Genomic DNA, 17436 nt, shown 5'->3' with positions numbered 1-17436 from the left:
AACAAAAGGTCAGAAAAGGTTCAGACAATTGAAAGTGAGAAGAGAATAAGGACAAGAAAGCACAAATCAAAACACAAAAGATCTCCTGATGAGCACTAGATTAGTCAAGTAAAATAACAAGCAGCATCTGCTGCATATTTATTTCATTTAAATTACAAATGCTCATATTATTTTTATTGCATAAATATTTGAACAAATTGCATTTTTATACTTCTGTTGTTAGTTTCTTAAAACATCAATGTTGGTGAAGTTTCTTAAACATGCTCAGTTTTATTATTATAATAATAATAAAAACTGAAAAACATTTTTCCTAGATGACTGTGAAGGGGATACCCCCAGACAGTATGTAAAATTAAAGCTTATAGTTAAGAATAAAGGGTGGTTTTTGTGGGTTTCTTACCTTGGCTTCCCCGATGACGGTTGCTGCCGGGTGGATTGGATCTTTACAGCGCCTCGATGGGACATGCGAGGAGAGGACTTGGGCGAAGGTCGTGGGGATACTTGTGGAGAGGAATGGGGTATTTTTTCAGGGGAATTGCGTGCCACAGGGGGAGGACTCAGTGTCGGGTGTTTCGGGATGCGCTTAAGGAGGTGACTGACCCAGTGCTTCTGCTCCGTCTGAGAGCTGGTCAGGAGGAGTAGTTCTTTGGCCGTGGAGATGTCATAATTCACTGTTAATAAGATTTAAAAAAAAAAAAGAAAAAAAAGATTAAGAGACAGATATTTCCTTTTTATGACCAAGATTAGATTTTGCAGCTTTTCATACATCCACTTTAGCTTTGATCTTTTTTAGACATGTAGACATGTGAGAATGAATATTGGATGCAGTAGATGGGACATTAAATGGGTTTAACCATTTAAGTTTTGTGTGATATCTGATTGGACTCTAGTGTCTTCTGCGTGTTGTGCACTCCACCCAGGCAGCCTGTGTGAGGTGGATTATATCCTGATGTGTGTGAGAACAAGAAAGAACAGCTTTGGACCCACCCACCTCCCCCACCCCAATATCAAGTCTATGATGTATACATAAATCTATTACATGATGGTGCCATTCTAATCTTGTGTTTTTGTGCGTTTTCTTTATTTTGAATCGTGACAGCAATTAATTTTAATATTTTGGGGCTGTTTGTAAACCAGATGTTTGAACCCAGATGCATGTACTATGCATCTGGGTAATTTTGGGTAATTTTAGTGCAACTGTAAAAATCAAGTTTCCTGTTAAATCCTGAGTGAGCATGCTGACCTTTGCAGGGTATAATAACTTCTTTTTTATCCAGGTGGTCTTTATGGAACTTGGTGTGGCAGCGACGACACTCGAGCGCTGGTGGAGGCTTGAAGACGTTCCACAAAGGCCGGGTGCAGACCTCACAGTTGGATGGGAAATGGTAGAGGGTGACGATGAACTCGTGGCCCTTGTGGCTGATGTATGAGGCGCGATCACCAGAGTTTGTGGGTTCAGCTCCAGCATCCTGCTCACGCTTGCTCTCACCTTCATTGTCATATAGGATCTGGAGAGACAGAAGGCGGTAAATGCAGTTAAAACTTAAAAGTTACAGAGGAAGTTTTGTCTTGAAGGTCCGTGAAAGCAAGAAAATAAAGAGAAGGAAACATGGACGATCTCAACTCATTACCTGGAAAATCCTTGGAATTTCTCTGACATCTGCACGGTACACATCAGTCTGAGTTACAGGCCGGACATGAAACAGCTTACTGAAAGAGTGAGAGAGATGCAGAAATTAAGTCTAATGCCCACCCAGTATGAGAAACCTACTTTATATAGAGTGATTCAAATTTATTAAAGAAAAGAAGACTTGAAATGCAACAACAGATCAGTTTTGGTTGTTTTTATTGTCTTGCATTATTATCAAATCCCATTGTTTACACCGGCTTTAACTTATTCCCATGTTGCTGTTTGCCATTGCAAAGATTGATTATTCCCAGAGGATGAATCCAACACCCGGCAACATTCATCATTTTTAGTTTTACCTTAACTTCCAGACAAGGCATAAAGTAGGACAGTATTGAGAGATGTGTTGTAACTGTGGCATTTAACCCTCTGATAGCACAAACCTTTGAGTTTCAGTTGACTTCCACCTGCTCTGTGTAGTTTTGTGGTCTTTATTCGAGCTGATTTTTTCTATGGTCATTTCTATTATTTTCCACCAAAAATCTGCATAGCTTTGACTTTGCGGTGAGTCACCATGCTCTCTGTGGAGCATTTGATGGAAAAGATGGTGACTTAAAATGTAAAATGATTTTTTTTTTTTTTTTTTAAATTTGGACAAACAAAAGAAAAAAAACATGTTCTGAGTCAAATTCAGTGTTATATTTTAGATGATCTCAGTTATTTGGGATTCAGATATTTATTTTAGTATGATATTGCAAAGCACTATTGGCTAACAATGATTGGTGCTGCTCTCCCAAAGTGTGAGATTTGACAAAGGTTACAGTTATGATGATCTAGAACTCTAGACCTGGCTTGAAAAAGGTTTTACAGCCTTAAAACATCTATAATAATCGCGGGTTATTTTTAGAACGTTAATCCCGCGATAAACGAGGGACCACTGTATTTACTAATGTGTTCCATGTTTAAAAGGTGCTTTTAATGACTCACTCAAGGTCCAGGGTCATGAAAGGGTTAGCTTGCTCTCGATCCACCTCGCTGTTATAGAACAGGATCTTCTTACTGCTCACCACCACATACTGTAAAGGAAATGGAAAACAAACAATATAACAATATATGGGGAAAATATATATATTTTTTAAATGCAAGAAATATTGGTGGATTCATTACTTTTTTGTCCCAACCAAATCGCTTGGTGTTCTTGGAAGGAAGTGAGATCCAGCCCTCCAGCCTGGAGTCTAATGAGTGGAGGAAAAACAGGAAGGTGTTAACATACAAAAACACAAAAACCTTTAATTGTGCAAATCACTTAAAAGCAAATATTGACATCTCATGCTTTGGTGGCACTTTCTTTAAGAAGAAAGGAAATTCTTCCTCAGTAATACAAAAGGGCAAGGCACAGGATGTCCTATTCTCTGGTTTGAGACTATTACGCGAGAACTACAAGATTTCTAAGGAACTGCAATTCCAAAACATAACAAGTGCATAGTAGAGATATAAAAAGAAAGAAAGTAACTTAATTATTAGTAGAAATCCACACACAACTTCACTCTCCAAATCTTTGGTAGTGGAATAAATTTCAGCAAAGCCGTGCTGCATCAAGCTGTGTGTGTTTGCATTGCAAGGATTAGAGAGAAAGCCAAACTTTACAGGGATTAGCTACAGGTTCGCGGTGTCAGGCAAGGGTTTGGAGTTATTTTATTCCAAACTCACTCAAATTAGAGAAGAAAATGAACCCCCCATCCATAATTTAATGGATAAATATTGTAAAAAGCTCTTTCAAAAAAAATTGCTTTGCTTTAGTTTCAATCCACATCCTGGCTTTGAACTGCCATGCAGGGTCACCTCTAGGTTCAGGTTCGGTTTCAGGCTCAGAGGACGGTTCATAGGTAAGGGCCAAGGGAGTTTGGCCCCGCTCCTGACGCCCATCATGCTCTTCTTCGTCCTCAGAGTCAGAGCCAAAGAGAGCGTGAGCCGAGCGAAGGTTTGGCCGAGTGTCGATGCAGACGGATTTGTGTGTGCGCTGGTAGGTGAAGGACATTGATTCTGAGGTGTGAGAGTGAGTAATGCGCACTGCACCGGACCATGAAGAGAGAAGTTAAGGTGAAATAAAAGGGATGAAAAGGAAAAGGCATAATGAGGAAAAAGAAAGGACTGGAAAAAAGGTATAAAGAAGTGCTTTCGGGCCCTGAATATAAATGTTAAAGAAAATCTTTGCGATGATGACAGCAGGATGAAGGATCTACCTGGGTATCCTTCTAAATCTAAGTCGTTGCCACTGCTGATGCTGGTGGAGTCCAGAGAGTGAATGCTGAGGGATGCGATCTGGGATCGCAGCTGCTCAATGTCGCTCTCTTTACTGTCCAGCGTCATCTGAAGATCTAGACGCATCAGGTTCTCTTCTGCCATCAGCTAAATAAACAAACAGCTTGTTAGCTGAACTCACTTTCTTACTTCTAATGCAGAATATTGGGGAAATAATTAGAAACACAGAAACGATGGATATTTTCTTCCAAGAATATAAAGTGCATATTTTTTCAGTTTGATCAACATGGAGAAATGTTTTCCCCTATACAATTTCATAGCATCTTAAATGAAGTAAAAAAAACAAAAAACCAAAACATATCAAGCTGCAATTCCTTGAATGGCCACCTGAAGCTGACTTGAAAAGAGCCCATCTGCAGAATGAAAGTGCCCAACTTTCCAGCAGAAATAAAGATGATTAGAGATTAGTAGTTAAACTTCCCCAGTTTTAAAATAAATACACTAATGGCCACCAGTGCTACTCCTCAGCCTCCTAGTGGATGCACTTAAGATATCAATTTGAAAGTCCTACATCACCTCGTTCTTGACTTACTGTATTCACAAAGTTGGGTGTCCATGCCGCCGCCGACAATACCCATCAACACTGATTGACAGTACTGCTCACAAAGTCGCTAAATGGAGCTCTTGTCTGTGTTTGGGGCTGTCGGTAGCCTTGGAAGCATTTTAAATGCAATTAATCAGCCAAATATTTTGGTCTCCGTGTGTGTGGTTAACTGAACAAAAAAACAAAAACAAAACTGTCCAAGAAGTCTGTGATCCACCGAGTATTATTTGGGAATTTACCACTATGAATTGGCCATCCCTACCAACCCTCAAACACTTTTCATTCAAATATGGCCATTTCTGGCTTCAAAAAACCAAGATGCTGAGGGAAATAATAGAAAAATTGAGGCTTTTAAACAAAAGTAAACAAACCAATAGATAGTAATAAAGCTTCATCCATCTTCTATGCACTCTCAGCTCAGGTCCTGTAGAAAGCACTCCAAATCTCTAGCTGACACTAAATATTGAGAAATTCTAGAAAATCCCAAGTCTTTCCCCCCCCCAGTATCTCTGTCTGTCCGTCTCCTTCTCTACAGTAAGAATTTTAATTGGTAATCAACATTCAGCCTCTCTCAGTATCTCACTGATTCTTTCTGGCAAATGTATCTGCTTATACGCCGTGCGTTTATTTTCTGGGAGTGTGGGCGTACTGACCGCCTCCATTTCAGCCAGCTGGTTCTGGTATTTTACGATGGCGGTGCTGAATTTCTCCTTCTCTGCTTTCAGCTCCAGCTGCAGTTTCCTGTTCTCCTTCTCCTTCTTGTGCACCTCGGTGTCAGTGCCTTGGTGGCCTCCCCGCACCTTCTCCCTCCTGTTCATCACCTCAGCCAGTTTGTTCACAGCCTGAGAGAAAAAAAAATAAATCATGTAATATATACTTTTACAGAGATCTATTTATGATAAATACAAGCCTGGTAAATTCAACAGGAAAGCCTGCAGCAATATGTTATATGTTTCAGTAACTTTTACCCAGAGTTCAACACAACCCTGTAGCAGAAAATTACTCTTAACAACTGATATGACACAAGAGTAGCATGCAAAAAATAAAGTGTAGCAGACTTTCCAGACCTGTGCAGGCACCCAGACACACACCTGAATTTTTAGCGTTCTTTCGTTGCACAGCTGCTTATCAAAGGACTCTTTGAAATAGTTCTCTTCATCTTTTGCTTTCTGGAGTTCTATAAAAATAGCAAATCAAAACTCATACATGTTTCTTAACACAATGTTTCAGAAATTTGGTTAACAATTTACAGGACAAATACTCTGTTTTTCGATAAACACAACAGTGGCTACTTTTCTGACAATTTTACATCTTTATCTGCGTAAATAATGCCAACTTTTAACACACATTCTATAACTTGGAGGAAATGACTTCTTGATAGAAATTAGTTTTTTATCGGTTGCTCATTACAGAAGAGTGACGCTCACTTTGTTGCATTTCTTTCAGCTGGTTGTTGAGTTCTTCCTTCTCACTGGCCAGGTTGGCTACATCCACCGTCAGCGTACGATTGGACTCTTCCAGCTGTGAAGGTGGATAGAGCAGAGGTGAGGCGATGTTATCAGTGGATACTCTGCATAGCAGTCAGGTGACAAGAATACTTTAACTCATTTCAAAACAAAATGTACTTTGAGCTTTCCAGAATGAATAAAAGGGAACAAAGCCAAGCCAAACATTAGTGACTCTTATTGTTCTTAATAGTTTATGTGGTTGCAAAAATGATGGTCTTGAGGGTAAATTGCTACTGACATAACTAAATATTTCCCAGGGCATTAAAGATACCTTGCAGAGTTTCTAGCTACAACCAGTGGTATACAGAAGTGTCAAGATTTTCTGAGAAGGTGATAAGTTACAAAAAAAATGTAGCAACAGCAGGCAGGGACTTCATCCAAACAGCTAACAAACATTTTTTGGCTCGAACAAACAAAACTTGAGCCGATCTTACCGAGCTGATGGTGGCCTCCTTATCGCTGAGCTCCTGCTGGTGCCTCATCATCATGTCGCTGATCTCTAGCTCCTTCATGATCTTTTCTTTCTCCAGATTGGAGAACTGGTCCTCAACGACAGAACGAGCCAACTTCTCAGCGTCTGCTTTGGTCAAGCTTTCTTCCAGCCGGGTTGTCAGTGACTTCCTGCAGAGGGAAAGAGAGCATGAATTACCATTATCTTATTAATTACCAGAGCTGTATAAATCCTAGAAAGACAGGAAGATCCCTGCTGTTATTACCTAAAAATCAACAGCCTGTAGTGCTACCATGCACTGATATTTCTGGGACTTTTTTGTCTCTGCTGAATTTGAAAGCATTATATGTCCACAATAATGTTTGGCTCGAGTGCATCTGGGACAGCTGCTAATCTGGTTCAGCTTCATTCAGTCTGTGAAAGGTCGTGTCCTTCTGTTTGGCTGAGATTAATTTGAACAAGGGAAATGACACTAATCTGAGAAAACTGCTATATTCTTCAAGTACAGATAAAATGAATTTTGTAGAGTTGAGAGACACATATTTAACTGCCACTTTAAAAACTGCAAGTTTGAATGGTTCGTTTTTCGCTGCTTATGTCAATTTCCATACTAATCTGGTGATTAAGTGTTTACAGTGTTTTTATACTGAATGCAGAGTCGGCTTATCAAAGCACAACAGCCACAGTTACCTTTCTTCCTGGTATTCTGCCAGTTGCTGCTGCACCTCTTCGTACAGCTTATTCTTCTCATCACGCTCATCCGTCAGCTCACGGATCTGCGTCTTGTAAAGGGTCTTTGATAAAGAAATCATGTAGACCCAATCAGTTTTTAGATTACACTTACAGAGTAAACGTGTGAGGAGCTAGGGAAAGCCAATTCACTTAAATGTACAACTGAAGTGATTTGGCTGTCACTGCTGTTTGCAGATAGCATGCACAAAAAGGAAAAGAAAAGAAAGAGTTACTGTGAAACAGTGCTGTGCCTCCAGTTGGTCCTTCAGTTCCTTCAGCTGGCCATCAGCCTCCTGCTTTTCCCTGAAACAGGACCAGAAATCTGTCAGTCATTGCTGCAGGCCAACTGAACACCAGAGCCAAAGCAATGCCTTTAAATCAGAGGAAATGAATGAGACTTGCCAACAACATTAAAAAGTCACTAATACTCTTGCTATATTTGTATATGCATATTATGCTCATTAGATATCATGGGTGCAGTCCAATACTCATACTACCTACTTAGTTAGCCAGAAAAAGATTTAGTATGTTCAAGTACACTGTATTTTAAAAGTACCAAGTTGTGCAATTGCATGTGGTTGCATTCTGCATAAAGCGAGCCATCATGCTTTTCAGGGCATTTTGATGCACAATCCTCTGCAATGTAGACGTGTCAAAAGTAGTATGAAGACTGTATGTGCTATTAAATACTTCCTAAGGGCAGCTACAGTATATACTGAAATTAAAATGAACAAGTATGCAGGATATGGACATGTGTCTGACCTCCGTAGTTCCTGGTTCTGTTTCTCCAGCATCTGCTTCATGTCTAACAGTTGGTTGAGTTCCTGTTTGAGCTGTTTCTCAGAGGACTGGAGCACAGACACCTGCTGGTTTTGCATCTTCAGTTCACTCTGGCTCATACTCCGCTTGTGCATCTCCTCCTCCAGACGTGAGGTCAGGTGCAACACCTGTAAAGACACAAGCAGGGATGCAAAGCTGTGGTTAGTCCTACGAGTAGCTGGTTAGACACAGAGGGTATAGCTTCAGAACAAGTGAGCACCACTTTGTACAAAATGCTTGAAAATAAAATCAAATGCTCATTACAAGAGGCCATTGGTCACCCACCTAGCTTTCCTCATTCATCACCGCAGAATGTAGATATAAAGTCTGTGATAATGTTTTTTTTGTTCAGTCAAAGCCATGAACAGGTGCAGAATATGATTTTACCCCCAAATGAATTTTTCTTCAGTGGGTAAAATAACAATGTGAAATTTCAACAGTCTAGAAAGTTTACGTCAAGCAGTGTGATGATTATATACATAGTACACATACTGTAACGATAATACCGGCTGAATGCATTGCAAGGCACGATTTCTTTCCATGGCACACCTTCCTTGTTGTAGTCATGATCACTGCACACAATGGAACCAGATTTTCTTCTTCATTTGCTACTTTGTTGACTTTTATCTATTCTGTTCAGGTTTGCTTTGTTTTTCCACAGTTGCCATTGCTGAGTGGATTAGATAAACACCCTAATTTACTTTAATTTTAACAAGTGTGTGAAAAAGTACTGTTGGATTTATGAAAAGTGGGAAAGAAAACTTCAGGTTTAGTAAAAGGTTTTGAGATGCTCGCTGTGACACAAGTTAGAAAAAAATGTTTAAATCCTCAAATATTAAATGATAATGATAATAATAATAATAAGAAATAAATAAATAGCATCTGGGTTAGTGCCAGGAAATGACAGTGTAAGTGATGATATCCAGAAATGATGGAAGTCGTTTACAATGACAAGATAAGATCATTTAAAATAAGATAAGCAATACCAGAGAGCTTTCCATTTAGTATTTTATTTTATTTTTTGAGGATTTTATGGCTTATGGACTTTGAAAACTGTAAATAATGACCCAAAAGTGGTGTGGTAGTAATAGAAACCAAAAAATAATATTATTAATAACAATAAGGGTTACAATGATAAGTAGTATTAGTAGCAGCAGTATTCATTTTAAAGACTTATGATTAAAACTCCTAGAACGGCCAGGCCATTTGTTTGTATGCATGATCAGAAATACATGTAAATTTGTTCATGCTACAAAAAAACAAAAAAACAAAACAAAAAACTTCAGATCTAAAAATATTAAAACTGATTTGTGTATGAAAGGTTTGTGAGCTCGATTCATGAACAGATTTGTGCGTACACGCCGTTAGTAAATGAGAGCTGTTGTGAGGTTGTTGTTTTAGAGATTGCTAAAATGGGTAACATTGAAACTCTTAATATTTGATGTAGGATCATTTCTTCAAAACAATGTCTAAAGTTACTACTTTGTCATTCATGTTTCATTTGGGACAAACCTCTTCAGAAAGTTTCTCCTTCTGTGCCTGAAATTCATCCAGCTTGTTCTCCGCCTGCTTGTAATCACAGTCCAGCATGGAGTAGTCCTTTTTTAGCTGCAGCAGCTTTCCCTCCACCTGCACCTTCAAGCTGCGCTCCTCCTGCAGGGTGCACTCCATCTCTGAACCGAAGGAAATCGCAAGGAAAGACATCAGCAGGACAATCTACACTGCACTCGACACTGGAGTATTGCCAGATCATTGCTGTCTTTCACTAAACTTGCTTGTGGCATGAATTAAATGGACTAGCATGAGAGGGACAATCAGCAACAAATCGAAACATCAGTCTGTTCCGAGTTTTCTGTCAACCTGCTGGGAATGAACTAGAATTATTTGTCAGTAATGTTTAACATCAATCGACCCTTCATTTGTTTCTTCAACAGCTTTTAAAAGCAGCAGAAGTCACCTTTTCCCTTTCATGACTGGCTTTTGCTTAAGGCAATCCCTTACTTTGGTTAGGTGAGTTAAATATGGTGTAAACCATCACTTTTACATTTGAGAGTACTCTCCAATCAACATTCCCTCTTCCTCCCTCCCACTTCCTCACCTTTTAAGGCCTCGGACTTTGCCTCCTCTATGGATTGGTCGGTCTTCTTTTTATCAGCAAGCTTAGCTTTGGTGGCCTTGTGCTCTACCTCCTCCTGCTCCAGACTCTGCTGCAGGGACTTCAGCTTGAACGTAAGGTCGATCTCTTGGTTGCTCTTTTTCTAAAGGGTCAAAAATGGATATTGGAGTCGTAGTGTCTTATTTAATGAACAAAAGGAGGAATACTTCTCCCTTCAATTTGGAAATTTGTAATGAGTAATCAAAAACAACCTTCTCAAGCTCACTGAGCTTCTCCTGTAGCTCCTTTTTTTCAGTCTGGACCTTGGAAAGAGATGACTTCACTTCTTTCACCTCTTCTTCCAGCCCTGAGATGCGTCCTGTAATGGAGCAATGGGAATTGTTTAAAAGAATGAATAACATTCATTACATGTATTCTTTTTATTTGTCAAGATGCTACCATAATGAGGCTCTATACGATGTGACAGTGTTGAGCCAAACGTGTCGTAAATTAAAAACTGTGCCTGAACTGTTCAGCTTCAGACATTACATAATATCCCAGCCCACATACATCTTTAAATATGCAGAAAACATTGCACTCAGTGTTTCTTTTCCCTGACTCCACCCACACAGAGATTCTGACATGGGGTGGGGGGGGGATCATCAGGCATCACAACAAACAGGTAACACTGTGGTCTACGTACATCCCCTCTGACCTCAGCCAGTGGCCTCTCTGCCAGGAGTGAGCATGCTTAAGTTTCCACAAAAGGTTCTGGCTTGGGTTTTCCTTTGGCTTTTACGGCCACTTGCTTCACTCTCAGGCTTCTGAGCAGATGTTTCCACCTATGATCAGACATTTCCCAGTGCCCGATCCAGAAAAGTGATTCACATCTAATGTTGAGCCTTCAACTCCAACTTGCATAACATCTTTTTTTCCTGCTCTGTTTACTGCAGCCACTTTTAGGGAGTATAAAGATCACACTGATTACCTGTGGTTAGGGTGAGTAAATCAGTATTTCACTGCAGAGGTATTCATTCGATGACCTTTAACTATCTGACAAAACAAATCAAAGCTTGATGATGAGGTAACTGCTGAAAAAAGATTAACTATAGCTTAACATAATTTTACTTCTGAACATTGCTAATGAAGGCTGTAGTTTACCTACAACTGGCTACCAACAAGAGAGTCCAAACAGAACTCACATAACCTTTAAATCTGTTTACGACTATGTTAATACCTCTTGCTGTCAGAGTGTAATAGAGAGCCACGTCTCACCCTGTAGGTCATTAATAGTTTCTGTCCCCATGTTGCGGCCTCTCCTCTCCTCCTCCAGTTCGGCCTGCAGCCCCCTCAGCTGCTTCTCCAGCTCCATCTTGCTGTTTTCAAGCTGGCTGCACTTTTCCTGCATCTCCCCGAGGCTAACCTCCAGGCTCTGGGCTTGTTTCTGCACCTCCGCCTGACTCTTCTTTAACCGCGCTACAGCCTCTTGCTCAGCCTGAAGCACAGCATTGACGTCCTCAAGCTACGGATATTAAGGGAAGGAAAATAAATAACGAGAAGATGAAATTGTTTTTAGGGTGAAGGCATTCAGAATTAGGGATTACCAATTTGGTATGTTTTTATTAACATGAATAAAAACACATATTAAACACAGAAGAAAAAAAAAAGTGCAGTGATACGGAAAATTGAAAATAAGAGAAAGACAACACCATGTTAGGTGACTTTAAAAAGCTTCCCTCACTTGTTTTTGCAGCTGGATGTTCTTCTCATTTGAGATGTGTGAATTCTGGTTCTTCTTCCTCAGATCCTCTAGCTGGTCCCTCAGGTTGTTCACTGATGAGTAAAAACAAAGTCATTTTTAGTTAGTGTAGTATAAAAAATTTCATCCATCCATACGATATTATAATACTGTCAATCCACAACTATGAATATTTCTGAGCCTGACATATAAATACACAATTTGACTTGCCTGAGTCGAATATAAAATCAAATGACAACCAAAATTATGGAAAGATATTTCACAAGTTATACATCTGATGTTTAGATATGGTGCTGTGCAATAATCTTGAGCAACTCCTTAGATTTTAGTAGGAAAATGGGTGCAACATGTACAGTTTGTACACTTCTAACAAGCTTGAAAGTCAGTGCTCGGCGTGACGACTTTTATTCCTCAAAGCAGCCTGAACTCCCTTAGACAAACTTTCTTATAGTTTAAGTAGTCTTCAGGAATATTTCTCAAGACTTATGAAGGATATTAGAAATTCTTCTGTGGATGTTGGCTGCCTTTCGTTGCTGTGATGCATCACGTTTTTGGTTAAAAGCTCTTTGCTTTGCACTTTGTTTGTGCAGAAATATTATTTTATTCATTTTATATTTGGAATTTTTCATAGATTTAACTAAAGAAACGAAAAACATATGCGTTTTGGATTTTGTGGCTGCTCGTAACAAAGTGGCAACTTAAGATTGGTTCTTTAAGCCTGATGATTCACAGTGTTAAGTAGCTTAAACGAGAAAACAAAGCAAAATGAACAAATGGTCGGGTACAAGGACTGGACTGAAGACGAGCAAAAAAAAAAAAAAAAAAAAAAAAAAAACAAAAAAAAAAAAAAAACCAAAAACTTCAAAACTTCTGTAGTACTGCTCAAAATCACTTTAAATAAAATAAGAAGTCCTCCTTTGAAGCTCCTTTGAAGCAAAATGTAAAGAAATGAAGGACAGCTCAAGACTTTTGCACAGCACTCTACATTTGTTCATAGGTGCTCACACTCGTTCTCCAGGCTGCGTTTCCTGTCAGTTTCGATCTCCACCTTGCGCAGATTCTCAGCACTCTGGTGCTGCAGCAGAGCTCTCTCTCTCTCCAGCTGCCTCAGTGAGGCCTCGACTTTCTGCCTGCTGTTCATCTGATGAGAGAGGAATTCGCACACAGTACGAGTGGAAACAAACTCTGACCTTCTTTATCCCATCAGGTACATGGTTGAAATGCACCCGCTCTTACCTCCTTGTCTAATTCTTTGACGAGTTTGTCTAAACGGTTGGTAGCATTTCTGGGTGGTGGAAAAAAAGATTACAATTTTTCACAATTAGTTAAAAATTGTCTTTTCAAAAATGTATTTATACATTGAAATTCTTCTTGCTTTTTTTTTTTCCTCTGCCGCTTTTGGATTTCCTTTAACGTCTCCTAATATTGGGATTTCTAAAAGCAGCTTTGAGGATGGGATGTCACTTCCTGTTTTACAAAACACTTCTATAGATCTGGAAGGAAGTGACACACCATATACAAAAAAACTCTTCAGGGAAACCAGTTATCCTTTGGTGATGTCTAATTTAAAAACCTTTTAACCAAGACATTTAATAAGCTGACTGAACACTGATTAACATATAGCTAATTTTTGCTATATAACTTTGCACTGTCCACTTTTTGCTGTAACAAAACAAATTTCCAACGTGTGGGACTAATAAAGGTTATCTTATCAAACAGGATCATATGTTTTATCTTACCTGCACTTTTGCTCCAGCTCATCTTTGGCCTGCATCTCATTGTCGAGCTTCTCTTCCAGTTGGGAAACCTTTTTCTGCAGCTGCTCAAATTGACAGATGAGTGAATACAAAAATAGCATTATTTGATTTTCATTTTCACCTCTCCCCCCCAAACAAACAAAACAGAAAACTACCTCTTTCTTATTGTCTGAACAATTCTCCTTGTCCTCTGAGATTTCCTCACAGTCCTCTGAATCTTTTGCAGAACTGCTTTTACTTCCCTTTAGCAGCCTGAGAACGAGAGATGGACGGTCAATAACCATGAATGCTTGTATCCGAGTCAACGTCAGGTATATTACCAACCCTGACAGCATCACACACCATCATCAGGTCCACATTTCCACAAGCATGAGATACATTTTGTCCCAACCAGATCCATTAAAAGACATTTTTTGTCCATTGTTACGTGACATTAGAGAGCTTAGAAAGCACTTACAGTGATACCTATAAGCCTAATCCTGAAACCATACACAGTGGAAAAAGCAATAAAGTGTTGAGATCTTTTTGGTGTCTTGGCAGAAATCTTCCAACCCACGCACTTTTTGCCAACTGTTAACCATCTCGGTGGGCTTGTAGTGGTGGGAATTATTGAGTGACTCGGCCACAGGGGCTGAATAACAACTTAACTATGTAAAGCCTTTTTACGACACCAGTTTTTGCAGAGTGAATTTTTAAAATAAAAATACCTGTGCTTAACAACACAGACAAATTAAGGGTGATTTTAGAAAAGGTACACACTAATACGCAATTAGACTGAAGGTACGAGTACGCACTCACATACAACACATTCACCTTTTACATGAGAAAAAAAAAATCAAGATCGGAAGGAGACACATGCTAGAGTACTCTTAGTGTCGGCCGTGAGGTTGGATAATTGGTTTTGTCAGAAAGGGCATCCAGCATAAAATCTTTGCTAAATTAAACAAGCAGATTCATCCGCTGTTGTAACCTTTCTGGAAATATGTAAGAATTATAATTAGCCTGATCATTTTATACTGCTTACAAATAGCTTTCAATTAAGTCTACAGCATTACTGCTCAAACCTTTTCAGCTCCCCTCGGTTAAATGTAACCAGAGATGGGCAGTAATGTGCTATCCAATTCCTTTTTTCAAGTAAAGATTAAAGTAAGGGATTGTTATTGCAAAAAAGTAATTCGATTACTGCTACTTTCCCGTAAGCACGCTGCGTTACTGCGTTACTAAACCGTGATTTTGTTTGTGAGAGTGTCTCATGACGTATGAACGTGCGACGTCTGTGGCAGCAACAGACGTGTGTAGATAAACAATGGATAATATGGAGTGCGGGAGAGAGTACGAAAGCTTGGAAGTACTGACATTACTTTGAGTTTTAATCTGTATAAAGTGACAAAAACATTAGAGTACGCTGTACACTCTGCGTGGGAAGAAAACTTTTTTCCACAGAGAAAAATTAAACTTTAAATCTGAGCAGGCACCTAGCAAGCCGCCACGGGAATGTGAAATTCACAGGGAAACCCCCGGATCCCCCCACTGACATGACCGCTGCGACACCGGACAAACCTCCACCGGCCCCACTCCTGCTAAACAGGTGACAATAGATTGAATCTTTGACTTTATTTGTCTTTTGCCGTGTTGAAAGAGCAAGTGTGAACACATATGCAGGAATATGTAGAAAATAGGTTTAAATGTTCAACAAATTTCTTCAGATTTAATTTTTTCTTGATGCAATGTGCATAAAGTTAAAAGATTAAAACTAAACAAACAATTTTTAATAAGGGACTTTTTCATTTGATTCAATTTATATGATGGATTATGCAGAAAAAATAAAATTGGGCTGAAATGTCTACTGCTTTATAATGTTTTCAGGTTGTGTATCGTGCTAAGTAATAAAGTAATTACTTTTAAAAACACGTAATCAGTAAAGTAATAGGATTACTTTCTTGGAAAAGTAATCAGTAATTAATAACTACTATTTTCAAGTAACTTGACCAACACTGATTGTAACACATGAGCCATTTAATTGAGCTGTTTTACTGCAGAAGCAGCTCGTGTGGTATTTGGGAATAGCTGCACTGTTGTGTAGCCAGATGGAAGCGACGTTGGTCAGGAAAATGACTGGTGATAAGGGGCACCGGCTGGTTAACCACAGAACAAATTTCAAGGCTCAGTCTCCCACGCACATGACTGGCTCAGCTGTTGTTAACGCTACGAAAAATGATCACTAATGATGTTGCAAAGAGAGAGAATGATATCTTATTCTGGTGGAGAACGCGTTCAGCATACCTGCTGTCTGGGTTTATTTTGAAAATGTGCATGTGAGCATAGATGACTCATGTACAGAAGACCAAATGTACCTACGGGTACAGAAAAGGTAACCTGAAGCTCATCTAACTGACTAGGTCCAGAAGCGTGGATGAGCAGCTGTGATAAAGACAGGTTTGTTTCTTTATCTTTTGAAGTTGAGTTATTTTGTGAAGTTTCTATTTTGTTTTTGATTCTTTGCTTATTGAGACTTGACTTTGTGTGATTATGGCAGATCTTTAAAGGGTATAAATTAATCTATTGAAACGGATTGTGAGCACAGCATTTCATGTATGACGATTAGAAAACTGTGGGCGTTTTTGATCTTCACAACCAACTTGCCTTAGCCATTTATAAAGTGAATTTTATCCAGATAATATGTCTTGAACAATAAACGCTTCCATTTTTAACACAATAGCTTTGTTTGGGTGATTGCTGCCTTAACGGCGGTTGAACCTGCAAGTGTTGTTTCATTCTATTTTTTGCTGAACAAAAACAGGGTTTACAAAGCAGGATTCATCACAGGCGACAAGGGCAGTTAAAGAGGCTGTCAGAACAAGGCAGCAGTGTGGAGTTTTAACAGGCCTGCAGTGTCTGACTGGTGAGGCATGGGCGTGAAGCTGTCTTTTTCTCTCATATTTTAAGCACAGTGTTGTTCTAAAAGCCCGTTGCAAAATATCTACACACGTTGAGCTTTGTAGCACAAAAATCGAAATTTATAAAAAAGAAAAGAAAGGAAAACTAAAAGGAACCAAACATGAACATATCAAATACTTAAGAACAAAAGCAGAGTTAAAGTAAAATAAAAATATGAGATTCAAACACTTACTGATCCTCCTTGAAGTAGGTGAAACCAATAAATGGTAGCTGGTTGCCAACAAAGGCTTTGGGTGGAGGAAAGGTCTCAACATCTCCTTTCTCAACCTCTATGTCATCGAAGTTACTGGTGTCTATGTCACCTTTCAGCTCTGGCACAACTGGGGCCACAGCTGGAAGACAGGAAGAGAGGGAAAGAGTCATGAAGCGAAAAAGGGAAACGAAGGAGGTGCAAACCAGGAGGGTTAAAGCAAAGAGAAAACTGCTGTTTTACATAAAATCAGACTGAAAACAATCCTGTGCTTGAGGATTTAAAATTAAAATACATCAAAGACATTTGAGTACAAATTTTTTTTTCAGCAATTTGAATAAATGCATGTCCATTTTGGCTTTGGTTACTTTAGGAGTCTGCAGGTTGGCGTGAGCCTGACACCACTCCTTTTCCCGTACAGTGCTTGCTTTGTGCCCCATACACAGCGCCTTTCACAAGCCATGCCAAGAGAGAAGGTTCCTTTTGCGCTCTCTTTTCACAAGACTGACTCTAAAAGTCTGCAGACAAAGATGTGTTAAAGGGCCAATCAGATAAAACTAAGCAAGCCCTCGAGCCTAAAAATAGATCCTAATTAGAAGAAAAAAAAAAAAGCAGCGATTTTGGATGAAGTTCTTCAGACCAGCGCAGTTCTGGCTCTGAGTAAAGAGCTTATT

At 39.3% G+C, this 17436-nt stretch overlaps 1 protein-coding gene across 6 annotated transcripts in view; it reads right to left on the bottom strand.

Moving 5' to 3' along the window:
* The window catches only part of LOC102296865 (rho-associated protein kinase 2), a 38378-nt gene that overhangs the window by 7358 nt on the left and 13584 nt on the right, over positions 1-17436 (bottom strand). For 5 of the 6 annotated variants that reach the window (XR_315744.2, XM_005921590.3, XM_005921592.2 and 2 more), the window contains exons 9-32: positions 16745-16904; positions 13770-13866; positions 13597-13676; positions 13094-13142; positions 12863-12998; positions 11840-11931; positions 11374-11620; positions 10371-10477; positions 10102-10261; positions 9516-9676; positions 7947-8131; positions 7418-7487; positions 7143-7246; positions 6436-6622; positions 5921-6014; positions 5585-5670; positions 5147-5335; positions 3871-4036; positions 3470-3697; positions 2795-2862; positions 2615-2703; positions 1632-1710; positions 1244-1508; positions 401-671 (exon numbers count right to left, since the gene is read on the bottom strand). Coding sequence is in view for 5 of the 6 variants with exons in the window: in XM_005921590.3 (XP_005921652.1) it covers positions 401-671; positions 1244-1508; positions 1632-1710; positions 2615-2703; positions 2795-2862; positions 3470-3697; positions 3871-4036; positions 5147-5335; positions 5585-5670; positions 5921-6014; positions 6436-6622; positions 7143-7246; positions 7418-7487; positions 7947-8131; positions 9516-9676; positions 10102-10261; positions 10371-10477; positions 11374-11620; positions 11840-11931; positions 12863-12998; positions 13094-13142; positions 13597-13676; positions 13770-13866; positions 16745-16904 (3370 nt within the window). In the remaining variant the exon portion in view is untranslated. The remainder of the gene's footprint in view (positions 1-400; positions 672-1243; positions 1509-1631; positions 1711-2614; positions 2704-2794; positions 2863-3469; positions 3698-3870; positions 4037-5146; positions 5336-5584; positions 5671-5920; positions 6015-6435; positions 6623-7142; positions 7247-7417; positions 7488-7946; positions 8132-9515; positions 9677-10101; positions 10262-10370; positions 10478-11373; positions 11621-11839; positions 11932-12862; positions 12999-13093; positions 13143-13596; positions 13677-13769; positions 13867-16744; positions 16905-17436) is intronic. The other variant, XM_005921591.3, reaches the window with a different exon arrangement.

This window comes from Haplochromis burtoni, unplaced genomic scaffold (assembly GCF_018398535.1).
Source record: "Haplochromis burtoni strain Fernald_Lab_line unplaced genomic scaffold, NCSU_Asbu1 Contig_47, whole genome shotgun sequence".
Taxonomy (NCBI): Eukaryota; Metazoa; Chordata; class Actinopteri; order Cichliformes; family Cichlidae; genus Haplochromis; species Haplochromis burtoni.
The sequence above is the reverse complement of the archived record's forward strand: the minus strand, read 5'-3'. Positions and strand labels throughout refer to the sequence as shown.